This window comes from Eriocheir sinensis, chromosome 7 (genome assembly GCF_024679095.1).
Source record: "Eriocheir sinensis breed Jianghai 21 chromosome 7, ASM2467909v1, whole genome shotgun sequence".
In the NCBI taxonomy this organism is placed as follows: domain Eukaryota; kingdom Metazoa; phylum Arthropoda; class Malacostraca; order Decapoda; family Varunidae; genus Eriocheir; species Eriocheir sinensis.
Window position 1 is genome coordinate 18,584,466 of NC_066515.1, and position 16,627 is coordinate 18,601,092.

General features: G+C 42.1%; 1 protein-coding gene across 7 annotated transcripts in view; it reads left to right on the plus strand.

Annotated features, from left to right (window-relative positions):
* The window catches only part of LOC126993924 (LIM domain only protein 3-like), an 89,239-nt gene that overhangs the window by 52,442 nt on the left and 20,170 nt on the right, over nucleotides 1-16,627 (plus strand). For 2 of the 7 annotated variants that reach the window (XM_050853089.1, XM_050853090.1), the window contains exons 2-6: nucleotides 1,177-1,259; nucleotides 1,804-1,941; nucleotides 2,396-2,521; nucleotides 8,612-8,753; nucleotides 9,304-16,517. In XM_050853089.1, the coding sequence (XP_050709046.1) occupies nucleotides 1,177-1,259; nucleotides 1,804-1,941; nucleotides 2,396-2,521; nucleotides 8,612-8,753; nucleotides 9,304-9,558 (744 nt within the window). In that variant the 3' untranslated portion in view covers nucleotides 9,559-16,517. Of the gene's footprint in view, nucleotides 1-1,176; nucleotides 1,260-1,803; nucleotides 1,942-2,395; nucleotides 2,522-8,611; nucleotides 8,754-9,303; nucleotides 16,518-16,627 lie in introns of those variants that run through there. The other 5 variants (XR_007748579.1, XR_007748573.1, XR_007748581.1 and 2 more) reach the window with 5 other exon arrangements.

Genomic DNA, 16,627 nt, shown 5'->3' on the forward strand with positions numbered 1-16,627 from the left:
TTCTGTTCATTTTTGTGTGTGTGTGTATTTATTGTTTGATTGTTTGTTTCTGCTGTCATTTCGTTTTGTTATTGTTATTTTTTTCTATTTTATTTTTGTTTCATCAGTTTCCTGTACCCCTTTTTCGTGTTTATTTGTTGTTGTTCTTATAGTTTTCTTTCTTTTCTTGATTTTTTCCTTTTTTATGCCTTTTTTCTTATTTTCACGATTTCATGCGGTTTCTGTGTTTTCCATTCACTTTCCTTGCATTAATCTTTATAGTCTTATTTTTCTTTCCTTAAACTTTTTAATTATTTCTTTGTTTTCTTCTGTTTCCTATGTTCTCCTTTTTACTAATCTTGTGGCTAGCTTTTAATATTCCTCTTTTTTTTTTGTAACTTCGTTTTCATGCATGTTCTTGTGATTTCCTCTTCCTTTTCTTTAATTTTATTCATATTTTCTCGTTCTCTTCTGTTTCCTGTCTTTTCCTTTTCCTTTCCTTGTGCCTTCCTCGCGTCCTCCAATCTGAGGCCGCCGGTGAGTCGAAGCTAATGAGTAAATATTGATAGGTGAGTCGGGGCGGGGACGGCGGTGGCGATGCGGTGGCGGCGGCGGTGGCGGCTGCCGGGTTGCGATTTTGTGGATTCCAACTGGTGGAGACGAGCTGTGATGGGTGTGTGATTTTAGTAGCTTCAATCCCCTGACTTTTTACTCCTTTAACTCTTCTTTATCGGTAATATAAACACACTTCGGGAGGCGGTGGCTTAGTGGTCACCGTGCCGGCGCGGCGTCCAGGAGGACGCAAATTTTCGTCCCGCCCGCCGCTACAAGCAAGCAGGCAAATTTTCAGTCACCGCCGAGTGGCCAGGACATGCTGTCCTGAGGACCACCTATCAACCCGGATTCAATATTCTCTCTAAAGAGAGAATCAAAGATCAGTTCCAGCAGGCAGCATGAGTCAAACAAGATGGCGCCATTAAAAACACCTGCCTGCGCAAAAACAGGACCCACCAAGAAAGCCTGCCGGCGCCATAGGCCGAAATGTAAAAATAAAAAAAATAAAAAATCCTTTTTTGTGGATTTGAAATGGGGAAGATGAGGGAAACGATTGTTAATTCGCTCTGTCCTTCCCTTCGCGTGTTTCGTGGTTAGTTCAGACCATTGTTACCTCACTCATGTCCTTCTGCGTCCTTCCAGATGACCATGAAGCCCGTGGCGGAGACAGAGCGGAACACGAGCCCCCAAGACTGTGCGGGCTGCGGGAAGAGGATAAATGACAGGTAAGTGTGTGTGTGTGTGTGTGTGTGTGTGTGTGTGTGTGTGTGTGTTATCTGTTCTGCTCTTTACCCCAGGGATCGCTCATGGGTGTACTCTGTATGTCTTGTGTTGGGTTTAGGGAGAGTTGGTGGTGTTTATAGTGTTGATGTTTTTGTTGTTGTTGTGTTGCTAGCGTTGTTAAGTTGTGGCATAATTGTGTTACTCTGATGATACTTTCTTCATCCGATGTTTTTCAAGCTGTCCTTATTCTTCATTTCCTACTTCATATAAAAAGGAAATTAATAACTAAAGGTAGAGAAAAACGTGTTATGTTGCTACTCCTACTACTGTCACTATTACTACTTCTACTACCCCAATATCTTACTCTTAAGCCCCGTTCACACTGTGCCGACTCGGGCCACGACAACCCAGCGACTCAGGGTACACAAGGTCTTAAAGTCGCTGGGTTGTCGTGGCCCAGTCATCGGCACAGTGTGAACGGGGCCTTATTACCCCTACTCATATCCCTGCTTCTACCCCTACCACCACCACCACCACCACCCTCAGGTTCCTGCTGAAGGCGCTGGAGATGTACTGGCACGAGGATTGTCTTAAGTGCGGCTGCTGCGACTGCCGGCTGGGCGAGGTGGGCTCCACGCTCTTCACCAAGGGGAACCTCATCCTCTGCCGGCGGGACTATCTCAGGTGGGTCTTGGGGAGGACGGGGAAAAAGGGGTCAGGGAAAGGAAGGGTGGAGGTGATTTAGGTCCGTATATTCTTAGATGCTTTTGGCTCTTACAATATTTCCCAAGGCCACAAAGGAGGTTAGTCATTGTGGGTATACATAAGTCTTGTCTAACTATCACCAGACTCATAGAACTGCCCATAGGAATACTAACACAACTTCTACGGAAGCCTTATCCAATGTGGGTGTAAATAAGATCAGTACTCTCAGACTCTTTCGGCTCTTACAATATCTATTTCCCAAGACCACAAAGAAGATTAGTCGGTTCTCATGAGTGTTTTCTTTCATGTTCATAGTGGAGAGTTTACTAACCTTCCATACATAGCCTAATATAATCTCCTCCTTTTGCTAACATGACCTCCTCCTCCTTTTTCTTACTCAGCCTAATCTCTCCTCCTCCCGCCCCTCCTCCAGGCTCTTCGGCACCACAGGCTACTGCTCGGCGTGCTCCAAGGTCATACCCGCCTTTGAGATGGTCATGAGGGCAAGGAACAACGTATACCACCTCGAGTGTTTCGCCTGCCAGCAATGCAATCACAGGTAAGGCACACGTGTGATTGGACAGGTGAGGTCAGATGCGTGTGTGTGTGTGTGTGTGTGTGTGTAGGGGGGAAAGGTGAAGTCAGGTGTGTGTATAGTTGTGGGAATTGCGGAAGAGCGGTAAGGAATGGGAGAGAGGTAGAAGAAAGGGAACAATGCACTGAGGGAATGTGGAAAAGTATAAGAAAGGGGAGGATGGGAGTAAGGCTAATGGAAAGGGGAATGTAAAAGAAGGGGAAGGATGGTTTATGGGAGATGTAGAGGGGAAAGGGGTATGTGTGAAGGGGGTTGAGTGGGGTGTGTAAGGAAAGGGGGAAAGGGATGGGAAGAAAAGAGAAGGGGTGAAAAATAGAGAAGGGCGAGGGAGAAGAGGAATAAAGGGGAAGGGAAGGAGTAATAAGGGACAATGTGTTGAGGAAAGAGAGAGAGAGAGAGAGAGAGATTTGTTTTCATTAATTATAGACTCGTTTCTTTATATATTCAATCTCTCTCTCTCTCTCTCTCTCTCTCTCTCTCTCTCTAATCTTGTTTTCGAAAGCGTCGCCGTCTTCGTTTCTTCTGTTCGTTTGTTTGTTTTAATCAGGGACTCGAATGCTCCTTTGTGTGTGTGTGTGTGTGTGTGTTAAACCAAAGACCAAAAAACATCACCACTCCAAACATAAACAAATCTAGTAACTCGCACAAACGTTTTAGATCGATGCAAACGTTCTTAAGCCAAACAAACGTTAGTGATCGAGGCAAACGTTTAAACTAAGACCAAAAACAATGCCAATCAAGACATAAACAAATCTAGTGACAAGTTGAAACGTTTTAAATCGATGCAAACGTTCTTAGGGGAGACAAACGTTCGCGATCGAGACAAACCTTTTCTTGGGGCGCCCCGGAAAGGAAGGAGAAAGAAGGTAATGACCGGATCTGCATCAGGGACGAAAATTAACCTGTCCAGACACACGGCTCATTAAGGTGTGTCTCAGGTAAAGTGGCTGTGATTAGAGAGAGAGAGAGAGAGAGAGAGAGAGAGAGATTTTGGATTTGGAAAGTAAATACATGTTTGATTCTATTATATTTATCTATCTTTGTCTTTCTATCTATCTCTCTCTTCTTATTTTTGTTCTTCATGTTATTGTTTTTTCTACTTCTTCCTATTCTTTTTTATCTTCTGCTTCATCATTTTTATCTCCTTCTCCTCCTCCTCCTCCTCTCTTCCTATTCTTGTTCTCCTCGTTGTTATTGTTTTTCTGCTTCTTTCTATTCTTTTTTTTATCTTCTACTTCATCTTTATCTCCTCCTCCTCCTTCTCTACCCCCCTCTCTCCACCCCTTCCTCCCGCTAACTCATGCAAAAATAAACGAGATAAAAAAAAGGGCGGTCCATCTCATCCTCTTAATCGTTTAGGGACAGGCGCCCGTAACCACCTGCCTCACCTGCCTTCCCCTTAATTACCGCAGCCCTCACCTTGATCACCTCTCGACGCCAAGCCACTTAACCTCGAGCTGTGTCGTTAAGGTCGGAGTGGCTGGCCTTGGTTTGGTTTGGTCTGGTAGGGTTGTTAAGGTCTTGGGGTCTGGTTGGAAGATGTGAGGTTAGGTTAGGTTGGTTGGACTTGTTGATGTTGTTGTTGTTGTTGGTGGTAGTGGTGGTGTTGTTGTTGTTGTTGGTGGTGGTGGTGGTGAGGAACATAGAAAGAAAGAAGAATGTTGTGTGTTTAGTCTGTTGTGTCCTATGTGTTATTGACTTGTGTTAAGGAAGAGAAGAGGAAGGAAAATAAAAAGAAATTAAATGTTGTGACCTATTGAAAGTAAGAAAAAAGACAAAGAAATTGGTGGTGGTGAGGAACATCGAGAGAAAGATGAATGTTGTGTTTAGTTGGTTGTGTTCTATGTGTTGTTGACTTGTGTTAAGGAGGAGAAGAGGAAGGAAAATAAAGAGAAAGGAAGTGTTGTGACCTATTGAAAGTAAGAAAAATGATAGAAAGAAAATACAAACCAAACATAAATCGAAACAAACAAAACAAAACAAAACAGAATAAGAAGAAAACTTAAGATAGAGAAACAGACAAGAGAGAAAGAGAGAAGAATGAAAAGAAAAGGACCCCCCAAAAATCATGTTCTCCACTTATGCAACGGGAGAAAGAAAAAGAAACACAAGGAAAGAGGAAGATAAGAAAAAGGAAAAGCCCCCCAAAAGTCATGTTCCCCACTTTATGCTTTACGAACGAGGGGTGAGAATGGGGGCAAGAAAGTGTTATATTCAGCGTTACTTTTACTGTGCGAGTATTAAAAAGTGTGAGAGATAAGAGAGTTGTGGGAGAACGCTTAGAACTTGTCTCCTTAGGGGGGGCTAGATCAGAGAGAGAGAGAGAGAGAGAGAGAGAGAGAGAGGAGGGGAGACGAGAAGAAAAGAGAAAAAAGAGAAAAAGGAAACAAGAGAAAGGAGAAAATTAAAAGAAAACAAAACTATACGAAAAAAAAAATAAAGGAGAAAATATAAGAAAAGAAAATGAAGGGGAAGAAAAGAGAAGAGGAGAGAGAAGAAATAAGAGAAGAAGAAAAGAGATAGAAGAAAACAAAACAGAACAAACGATAAGGGAAGAGAAAAGAAAAATAGAAAGAAGAAAAGAAAATTGACAAGAAAAGAAAACAAGAGAAAAGAGTAAAGAGAAGAGACGAGAAGAGAGAGAGAGAGAGAGAGAGAGAGAGAGAGAGTCACGTCGCTGGCCCCTAACCCAACGCTAACAGGAGTCGAGTTATGAATGCAAACGAGACAGTATTTGCGCCGTAAGACACTCCGACATTGCCTGAGAGAGAGAGAGAGAGAGAGAGAGAGAGAGAGAGAGAGAGAGAGAGAGAGAGAGAGAGAGAGAGAGAGAGAGGGGAGGTGTCTGCAAAATGCTCCCCTAATTTCTTCTATTTCTTTTCTTTCTTTTTCACCCTCACTCATTGGTCAAATTCTCACTCATATAAAAACTAGTTAGAGAAAAGAAAGAAAGGTAGAGAAAAGGAGAAGAAAAGCACTTAGAAGAAGAAGAAGAAAAGAAAAGGGAAAGAAAGGAGCGTAGAAAAGAAAGTAAATAACGAAAAATAATGAACAACAACAAAAACGAAGAAACAAAATTAACCTGCACCACAAAAAAGAAGAGAAGAGAGAAGAAAAAATAACAACAGAAGAGAGAAGAAAAGAAACGAAAAGAAAAGAGAGAAGAAAAGACAAAAAAAACACAGCAAGACAAACACACAGAACACAAACACATAAAAAAATTGCCTAAACCGACCATTACGAGGATGAATGAGCCGCACGTTAGGTGAAGGCCGCTAAATCCAGGTGTACTTCCGCTAAACACACCTCGTAGTCACCTCATTAACCTGACGCGCCGAGCCTACACTCATCACGGCCTCATACTCACGCTGCCTCACTATTAGTCACATTTAGTCACTCTACCTCATCTCACTCACTGACTCACGTAGGTCCATATTTTCAGGCACTTTTTGCGCTCACAACAAGTATTTCCTTTCCTCCATATTTCTTTCCTTACAGTTACTTCTTTCTCTCTTTCCTTCCAACTTTTTTTTTTTTATTTATTCTTTTTTTTTTTTTTTTGGGGGGGGGAGGTCCTGCCTATAGCGCCTGTCTTGAGGGTTCTCTTAGACGGCCCCGGTCCTTTAGTGGCGCAGGCGAATTTTATTTATAGTGACTGCTGTGATGTATGACTCTTGCTTGGCCCTTGCTGCCCCCCGGTGTTCAACTTGACCGAAGTCGCTGAAGTTAGGGTTGATTGAAGATTTGGGCAGCATGTGGATTATCTTTCGGCGGTCGGTGGGACTCGAACCTTGGCCCACGCGCTCACCACGTCCGCATGCTGACCACTCCGCCACCGCCTCCCTTTCATCTATTTTTTCTGTCCCTCTCGTCCTCCCTATTCTTTTCACCAACTATTTATTTCTCCCTTTCTTCCTTTTATTTTTCCCTTTCCTTCGTATCTCCCTCTCCTCAATTTCTTTTCCCTTTTTTTCACTTCCTTTTATTTTCCCTCTCCTTCGTATCTCTCCCTCTCCTCTATTTCTTTTCCCCCTTTTTTTCACTTTCCTTTCATTTCGTTCTCCCCCTACCCCTCCTCCTCCCCCCCCCCCAGCTATTTCTTTCACCCTCTCTTTCCGCTTCTTTCCCCACTCTCCTTTCTTCTCTCTCTCCCTCCCCTCCGTTTCTTTTCCTCCCCTCGCCGCGCGGTGGAGAATTAGTATGCAAAGACCGTTCATTTTTGCACGTTCGGCATTGATGAAGGTTATTTCTTGCCGCTAATCCCCCGAATCCCTCGCATTAGGTCTTACTTGATTACATCTCGGGAGGGATTTGAACATAATGAGGAAATGTATTTATAAATCTTAGTGAACTGCATAGGTAGAGAAGGATGGTGGTGGTGGTGGTGGTGGTGGTGATGGGGAGGGGGGGGTCTGGGTTTTCTCTCTCTCTCTCTCTCTCTCTCTCTCTCTCTCTCTCTCTCTCTCTCTCTCTCTCTCTCTACTTTACTTTTTTCTCCTTATATCTTTCCTCTCAACTGTTTCTTTCTTCCTCTTCTTTCGTTTCTATCTCCTTCCTCTTTTCTCTCTTTCCTTCTCCTTTCTACTCGTATTCTTCCAGACGTTTATTTTCCCCTCTTCTTTCATTTTTCTTTTTCCTTCTCCTTCTCTCTCTTTGCTTCCTCTAACTCTATCTCTTCCTCTTTTAATTCCCTACCATTTATTTTTTCCTTTTCTTTCCTTCTCTCTCTCTCTCTCTCTCTCTCTCTCTCTCTCTCTCATCGGTTTAATGGACAGACTACAGTAATTTTGTCCCTCAAGTGTAATATAGAAGTTAATTGTCTTGCGGTTTGATGTTTTAATGTTTTGGTTCATGTTATTTTTTTGTGTTTTTTCGTGTTTTTATTTTATTATTTTATTTGTGAGTCATTGATTTTTTTGTATTTTTTTTTCTTTATTCAATTTGTTTCTTCTTGTTTCCTTTCGTTTATTCTATTTAAATTTGTCCCTCATAAAGAGAAAGAGAACGAAAGAAAGAAAGGAAAGTAAGAAGAAAGGAATAGAGAAGGGAAAAAAATATATTAGGAAAGGAAAACAAAGGAATTAATTAAGAGAAAGAAACGAAATTGCTTGTCCTCCAAAAAGTGAAAGAGAAAAAGAAAGAAAGAAAGAAAAAAGGAAAGAAATAGATTAAAAGGAAAAAAAAAGAAGGAAAGGAAGAAATAGATTATGAAAGAAAACAAAGAGATGAAATAGATAAAGAAAGAAGAAAGGAAACAAAACTGCAAACCTGTACAAAAAGAAATAGACTGAGAAAGAAAAAAAAAGAATGAAGAAAAAAAATAAGAAAGGAAAACTAAGAAATGAAACAGAAACAAAACAAAACAAAACAAAACTTCATACTCACACAAGACACATTAATAGCTATATTCCATCACACACACACACACACACACACACACACCGTTTTACTCTCTCCCCTACACACACATCTTCGCCAACACAAACACACTAACACATCCTCGGAGCCGATCACATCCTTCTGTTTGTCCTGGGCTGTTCTCTTGAGGCGCGGCTGACCTCACATTCACTCTGCGCATTTTGAAGTCTGGAGCGGTCGTGTCTGGGATTTGAGGCGACAGGCTTTTGTTTCTGGTGCGTGTCTGTGTTTGTGTGTGTGTGTGTGTGTGTGTGAGTGTGTGTTAGTCTGTATCTGGGCGGGATGGAGATGGAGAAGAAGGAATGGTTTTGGTGGGGGGGGCGAAGGTGTGTGTGTGTGTGTGTGTGTGTGTGTGTGTGTAGGGGATGGGGGGGGGGGTATTTTTTGCTAGGATTTTTTTTCGTGGTGTGTTTAGAATTCGCCTTTTTTAAGAACAACAACAACTGCTACTACTACTACTACTACTACTACTACAACCATTACACTATTAACAACTACAACCACTAACACCAACACCCATTACCTCTAACACCAACAACCACTAACACTACCCCTCTACACTACCACTAACGCTATCACCAACCCCCTCCTCTTCCCCCTCTCTAACGCCCCCTCCCCTTGCTCACCTCTCCTCAGGTTCTGCGTGGGGGACAAATTCTACCTGTGCGACAACAAGATCTTATGTGAATACGACTACGAGGAGCGGCTGGTCTTCGCTTCCATGGCCTGCACGCCCTCCAGCCTCGCCCAGCTCAAGAGGCAGATAGGAGGCCTGGAGGTAAGTGAGAGGGAGAGGGAGGAAAGTGTGTGGGAGGGTGGGAGATTGTGAGAGAGGGGAAGATTGTGTGTGTGTGTGTGTGTGTGTGTGTGTGTGTGTGTGTGTGTGTGTGTGTGTGTGTGTATGGGAGAAAGGAAAAAGAGGGAGAGTATGAGTTAAAGAAAGAAAAGAGTGAGGAAGAGAGAGAGAGAGAGAGAGAGAGAGAGAGAGAGAGAGAGAGAGAGTTTTACCTCATTTCTATAGTGACAGCTTACCTTCCCTTCCTATTCCTCCTCCTCCTCCTCCTCCTCGTCCACCTCTTCCTCCTCCTCCTCTTCCTCCATTCTTCTCCTTTCTTTTCTCTCTTCCTTTAACTTTATACTTCTTCTGCCTCTTCCTTCCTATTCTCCACCACCTCCACCTCCTCATCCTCCTCCTCCTCTTCCTCCATTCTTTTCCTTTTTTTCTCTCTTCCCTTAACTTTATACTTCTGCCTCTTCCTTCCTATTCTCCACCACTTCCACCTCCTTTTCCTCCTCCTCCTCCTCCTCCTCCTCCTCCTCCTCTTAAGGGCCCTGCTGTGATAGAGGACTCCAGGAAGGGACAAACCCCCCCCGCAGCCACAGCCCTCCATCCCCCACCCCTGCACCACCACCACCACGCCCCCACACCCACACAGCCTCAGCAACAACAGCAACAACAACAACAACAACAACCTCAGATGCTACCACAGGGCCCCGGGCAGACCTCAGCACCCCCTCAGCAGCCCCAGCACCCCCCACAGCCTCCCCCACAGCCCACACAGCAGCGCCCCATGGTAACCTGATGCGCCCATGATGCGCAGTTCTCTCTATCGGAGTGATGCTGTGGAGTTCGCTATATCGAGACTGGTGTGACTGCAGTTCGTTATATCGGGTGTGAGGGTGAACATTGAATAGTTAGAGATACAAAAGAAAACTATGAAAAAATGCGTTATATCGAGATTCCAATGAGCTCACATGACGATGCTGCGAAATTCGTTATATCGAGAGTGAAGGTGTTTAAGGAAGAGTATTATAGAAGGAAACAAAAAACGGAAAAAATGTATATCGTGAAAAAATTCGATATATTAAGACTACAGTGAACTCAGATGATGCTGTGTGAATTTCGTTGTGTCGGGTGTGTTGGTGCACGTAGAATATTATAAAAGAAAAGAAAAAGAGAACTATAAAGGAAATTCGGTATAGCGAGATTGGAGTGACCGCTGATGACGACGCTGTGAATTTCGTTGTATCGAGTGCGAGCGTGAACATAGAATAATTATAGGAAACAAGAGGATAAAAAAAGTATACTATGAAAAATTCGCAATATCAAGATTGGTGTGACCGCTGATGACGATGCTGTGAATTTCGTTGTATCGAGTGCGAGCGTGAACATAGAATAATTATAGGAAACAAGAGGATAAGAAACGTATACTGTGAAAAATTCGCTATATCAAGATTGGGGTGACCGCTGATGACGATGCTGTGAATTTCGTTGTATCGGGAGTGAGCGTGAATGTGGGTTAGTTATAGAAGACAAACGAAAGGAACAAAAAAACGTATACCATGAACAAATTCTGTTTATAAAGACTGGTGTAGCGGCACTTAACGATACTGTGAATTTGCTGTATTGGGTGTGACGGTGAACGTAGGAAAGGCAACAAAGAGCTATGATATGAAAAACCGTTATATCGAGACTTCATTAAATTCAGATTTGTATTAGCGATGTTGTTATGTTCGCTGTATCGGGAGTGATGGTGTATGAACGTCGACTAATTTATAGGCGAACAAAAGGAAAACAAAAGTAAATTATGAAAAAAAGAACGGTATATCGAGACTCCAGTGACCTCGTCTTCGTATTAGGGATGCTGCTAAGTACGCTATATCCGGAACGAGAACGAAGTAAACTAAAACGAAAACTGTGATTGAAGAAAAATGCGTTATATCGAGAGTACACTAACTTTGGATTCATATAAGCGAAGGTGTGAAGTTCGCTATAACAGGAAGAGGAAAAGTCTGTAGAATGAAAGAGTAAAACAAAGAACAGTTATCGAAAAACATATCAGAAAATGGGAAGTGAGTGAAAGTTACGAGAAAGGAAAAAAAAGAAAGAAGGAAAAATAGAGATGAAAACAATAATTAATACCACAAGTTATACAGGTGTCACGGTTACCTGTGTATGTGTGTGTGTGTGTGTGTGTGTACGTATGTGTGTATATAGTGTACAGTGACGGTGTGGTGATGTGACGGGAACGGTGGTGTGTGTGTGTGTCTGTGTGTGTAAAGTAACCTAACCATACTGTATGTGTATATCTGTCTAGTCAGCTTAACCTACCTACGTGTGTGTGTGTGTGTGTGTGTGTGTGTGTGTGTGTGTGTGTGTGTGTGTGTGTGTGTGTGTGTGTGTGTGTGTGAAGGATGGAGGAAAGAAGGCGATGAAGGAGGAGGAAAGAGAGAGAGAAAACAAGATAAAGGAGAATGAGAAAGAATGACGGAAGGAAGTGTGTGTGTGTGTGTGTGTGTGTGTGTGTGTGTGTGTGTGTGTGTGTGTGTGTGTGTGTGTGTGTGTGTGTGTACCCTGTCCCTGTGATGTCTACACGCTAGCGATTGTATAGTGATGTTACGTCGACGATGTATAGTGAACTTACGCTTATAGTGAAGTCATGATGTGCCAGCCGTAACCCCTCGCCCCCCTCCCCCCCTTCTACCTGGGTACTCAACATTCCCAGGTGCAAGAAACGTAATTAAGAAGGTAAAGGTGTGCAAGAAGAGAAAGTATAAGTGATGCTGTGACCTTCGAGATCTGACTCATTTTTAAACCAAAGATAATCATGGTTTTAATTGCTCTATTCTGCTCTCCTTCTCGCTCTCTCCCTCTCTCCCTTCTTTCTCCCAATTGTTTTCTTGTTTTCCCTCTGTCCATCTTTTTTTTTCATTCTCCACCTCTCCCTCCGTCTCTCGCCCCTTTCCTCTTTCACTCTCCCTTCCTACCTCTCCTTGTTTTCTTGTTTTCCCTTTGTCCAAATTATCTCTTCCCTCTCCATCCCTCCCTCCGACCCTTGCCCCCTTTTCCCTCTCCCTCTCTCTCACTCCTTCCCTCCCATCCTTGTTTTCTTGTCTACCCTTGGTCCATCTTATTTCTTCCCTCTTCATTTCTCCCTCCATGCCTTGCCCCATTCTTCTCTCCCTCCCTCCCTCTCCTTGTTTTATTGTTTTCCCTCCTTCCTTTTCAATATTTTCTCCCTCTCCATCTCCCCCCCTTCAACTCTTGCCCCCGTCTCCCTATCCCTCTCTCTCTCCAATCCTCATTCTCCTTGTCTTCCCTCCTTCTCTCTCAATATTTTCTCCCTCTCCATCTCTCCCTCCAACCCTTGCCTCCTACTTTTCCCTCTATCTCTCCCTTCCTTTCCTTCTTGTTTTCCCTCCGTCCCTCTCCTTAGTTTCTCCCTCCATATATTTCGACTAGTTTATTTTTGAGATCTTTATTTATTTATTCATTTATCTATCTATTTATTTGTGTGTGTTAGTATATCGGTTTCGGTGTCTCGGTTTAAGCCAAAGACGTTTACGTTGAGTGTAATTTCCAAACATTTCGTAACATTTTGTAGTCGACTTTTTGTGATATATTTCGTTTGTCAATTTCGGGTTTCGTTTTAGGTCTAGAATCCACGTTTGCTCAAGGCTGATGCTCATTTGTTTCTCTATTCTAGTCGATTCTCGTACGCCGGTAATTATACAGTACAATTAAGTTTACTCTGAAGCATGTATTAAGTATGTATTTCCTTAGTCATTAGTTTAAGATTGTATTTCAAGTGTTTATTTTTACGTCAGAGGAAGTCATTCAAGAGGAGAGTATCAGAACACCTCTCCACCCAAAACTGACCTCTCTTCTGGCCTCTCCTTTTCTCTTTTGTATTTTTTCAGTCGTTAGTTTAAGAGCCTGTTTCTATATAGTGTTTATTTTTACGTCAGAGGAGTTCATGCAAGAGGAGAGTATCAGGACACCTCTCCACCCGAAACTGACCTCTCTTCTGGCCTCTCGTTCTTGTTTCTTTTGTGCGGAGCAGCGTCTGGGCGTCTTTTATTATTGCTGTTATTGTTTTTTTACCTTGAGCTGCCTCCGTTGCTGGAAAAAAATCAATGACAAAAGAGAAAACAACGGAAAAAGCTCCCCATACAAATGTTCCCAAAAAGAAAAGTTAGAGAATTTATACATTTTATACATTTTCAGTCAGTTATTTAATAGATTCGTCCACAAAAAGAGTATTAAACCAGAACCCTCCCGGTAAGGCATTGAAGCGACGGACTTTTTTTTTTTTGTGTGTGTGTAGTAAATAAGAAGAGGAAGCGGGTCAGTGGTGAAGGTATAGGTTAAATAGAGATGGTCAAAGTACTTCATCAATTTGTAAAGGTATTAATATATTTTCTAGTCGTTTCCCTTATAATAAGTAAATAGATAACGATTATTTATGTCATTTATCACTTGTTTGCTTCATGTGCTTCGTTCACTCGTGTTTTCGAATAGCGCAGTGGTTCGAGACTGATTCAGACACTACGAAACAGAAATGGAGACGGACAAAGCCACAGAGGATAGAAAAACAGACAGACATGCAGTTGAAAAGACAAAGATTGGTTAAGAAAAGAGATAAAGACAAAGACAGGGAAACGGAAACAGACAGTGAGACGAAACGAAACAGGTGAAACAGACAAGTTGGCAAGATAAACAAAGAGATAAACAGGGAAACAGAAAATTTGACAAGACACAGATGAACAGACAGCGACAGGAAAAAGGAGACAGACAGAGGAACAGAGGGAAAGAGAGACAGACAGAAAAACAAAAGGAAAAACAGATAGACAGGAAAACAGTCAAACAAAGATGAAAAAAAAGAGACAGAAGTAGAAGGAAAGACAAAGTGACGGAGAGAAAACAGACAAACAGAAGGAAACATACAGAAAGAGAGAGGAAAACAGACAAACAACCCGAGAGAAAGAGGAAAACAGACAGACAGAAACAGAGACAAAGAAAACAAACAGACAGACAGAGAGAAAGGGAAACAGACAGACGAAGGGACGCGGAGAGGTTGGCAGGCGTGGTCAAACGAGATCCTCAAGTCTTTCCATGTATCAGTGTGGCTTTCGTGTCCCAGCCTGCGCTACCTCCCTTCTTACCAGCCTTCCCCTGCCCTGCGTGACCCTTCCTCTCCCTTCCCCCTTCCCCTGTGCCCTTCATCCCCTCTTCAGACCCCATTCACTAGTCTCCCTGCCAAAGATAGTGAGGTAGGCGTGAATTTAAGTGTTCTGTGAGTCCCTGGAAGTGTAACGCGACATGACAGCTGTGTTTGCTTAAGTTCACTCTCCGGCCGCTAGGTGGACACTGACTGCCTTTGTTTTGGTAAGTTTGTGATTTTCCTTTCGTATATTGGTTAGGAAACGTTGCCTTTATTAGTTTATGCCGTTTTTACCATGTTTCTTGTGTTAGGTTGGCTTGTAAGTGCATATACGGTGTGATTATCGTTTGAATTTCTGGCAAGTTTGTTATTTTTCTTCGTATATTGATTTGGAAAGATTGGATTCATTATGGTATCCTACAGTTTCTATCCTGCTTAGGTTGGGTTTGGTTGTAAGTGCAAATATATGATGTGATTTTCGCTTAAATTTGCTGTAAGTTTGTGTTTTTTTTCTTCGTGGATTGGTTTGGACACATTGGATTCATTATTACCTCCGCCAACGAAGTTGGAGGAGGTTATATTTTCGGTCCGGCCAGTATGTTTATTTATATGTTTGTTCGTTAACAGTCTCCTGTGCACAATTTTGCGGATATCTCAACCAATCTTTCAGGGAAGCTTCGTGTCCATCCAGAATAGAACCCATTAAATTTTTTATGTCAAAGGTCAAGGTCAAAGTCGCACAAAACGTCAGATTGGCCATAACTTCGGTTCTCGTCATCGTAGAGACTTCAGACTTGGTTCATATTTTAGCTCATAGAAAGACGCACCTTGCATTGCCTTGACCTTGACCTTTGACCTTGACCTCGAAAAATCACCCAAGGTCAAAGTTTCCACAAAATAGAATTTCATCAAATTTCGAAACAAATGCTTTCATATGATGCACCTTGCATGGCCTTGACCTTAACCTTTGACCTTGACCTCGAAAAGTTCGCCCAAGGTCAACGTTTCCAAAAAAATAGAATTTCATCAAATTTCGAAACAAATGCTTCCTTATGATGCATAGGATCACAGTTGATGCCCATACCAATTTTCAGGACGATCTTTGGCGGAGATGTGCACTCTCCGAGTGCTATGCGTTTAGTTTTATCATACAGTTGCTATCCTGGTTCTTGTGTTAGGTTGGACTGTAGGTGCAAATATGGTGTACTTGTCGCTTAAATTTGTGGCAAGTTTGTGATTTTTCTTCCAGGATTGGTTTGGACACATTGGATTCATTATGTTGTCCTACATTTGCTATCCTGCTTCTTGTGTTAGGTTGGACTGTACGTGCAAATAATTATAAATATAATGTACTTATTGTTTAAATTTGTGGAAAGTTTGTTTTTTCTTCGTGGACTGGTTAAGAAACGTTGTATTCATTATAGTTTCTTACATTTTCCATCCTCTTGCTTTTGTTAGGCCAGAATGAACGTGGATATACGGTGTACTTATCGTTTGAGTTTGTTGTTATGGTGTTATGTGCTGCCATCTGTCGGGCTGCCGCGGGAACACCCATACGCGGCGTCCACCACTAATGTATCTGTGTGTTTCTTCCGTTTGTGATCACAGGAAGTTAGAACCAAAGCAAATAAAGGTTTCTCTTACTAATTTCACGTTTGAACTCCGTCGAATTGAAGATTTACTCGTATAAACCGGAACAAGTGAGAAAAAAAGAAGTAAAACAGCATTGAATATATATTGGTGTTTCTTTCGTATTTGATTGCAGGAAATGAGAACCAAATCAAATAAAGGTTTCTCTTACTAATTTCACGTTTAAACTCTGTCGCTTCGAAGATTTCCTTGTATAAACCGGAATAGGTGAGGAAAAAGAGCAAAACACATTGAATATATATTGGTGTTTCTTTCGTTTATGATTACAGGAATTTAGAACCAAATCAAATACAGGTTTCTCTTGCTAATTTTACGTTTAAACTCTGTCGCTTCGAAGATTTCCTTGTATAAACCGGAATAGGTGAGAACAAAAAGAGCAAAACGGCATTGAAAATATCTTTGTGTTTCTTCCGTATACGATTGCAGGAAGTTAGAACCAAAGCATATATAGGTTTCTCTTACTAATTTTACGTTTAAACTCTGTCGCTTCGAAGATTTCCTTGTATAAACCGGAATAGGTGAGAAAAAAAATGAAAACAGCATTGAAAATATCTTTGTTTTTCTTCCGCTTACGATTTCAGGAAGTTAGAACCAAAGCATATATAGTTTTCTTACTAGTTTTACGTTTAAACTCTGTCGCTTTGAAGATTTCCTTGTATAAACCGGAAAAAAAAATGAAAACAGCATTGAAAATATCTGTGTTTCTTCCGCTTACGACTTCAGGAAGTTAGAACCAAAGCAAATATAGTTTTCTTACTGGTTTTACGTATGAACTCACCGTCGCTTTCATTTCATTGTATAAGCCGGAATAAGTGAGAGAAAAAATAGCAAAACACACCCCGTTCCCTTCTCGTTTGTGACCCCGTGTGTGTGTGTGTGTGTGTGTGCGTGTGCGTGTGTGTGCGCGTGTGTGTGTGTGTCAATGTAAAGCTGAATAAAACACTGACATAAACCCTCTACAAAGTGTCCCTTGATTGACCGCACCACACCTGCCGCCGCCCTGCACACCTGTCCGTAGTCCAAAGGTGTATTGACCCCCCAGGTATTGCTAATCAGG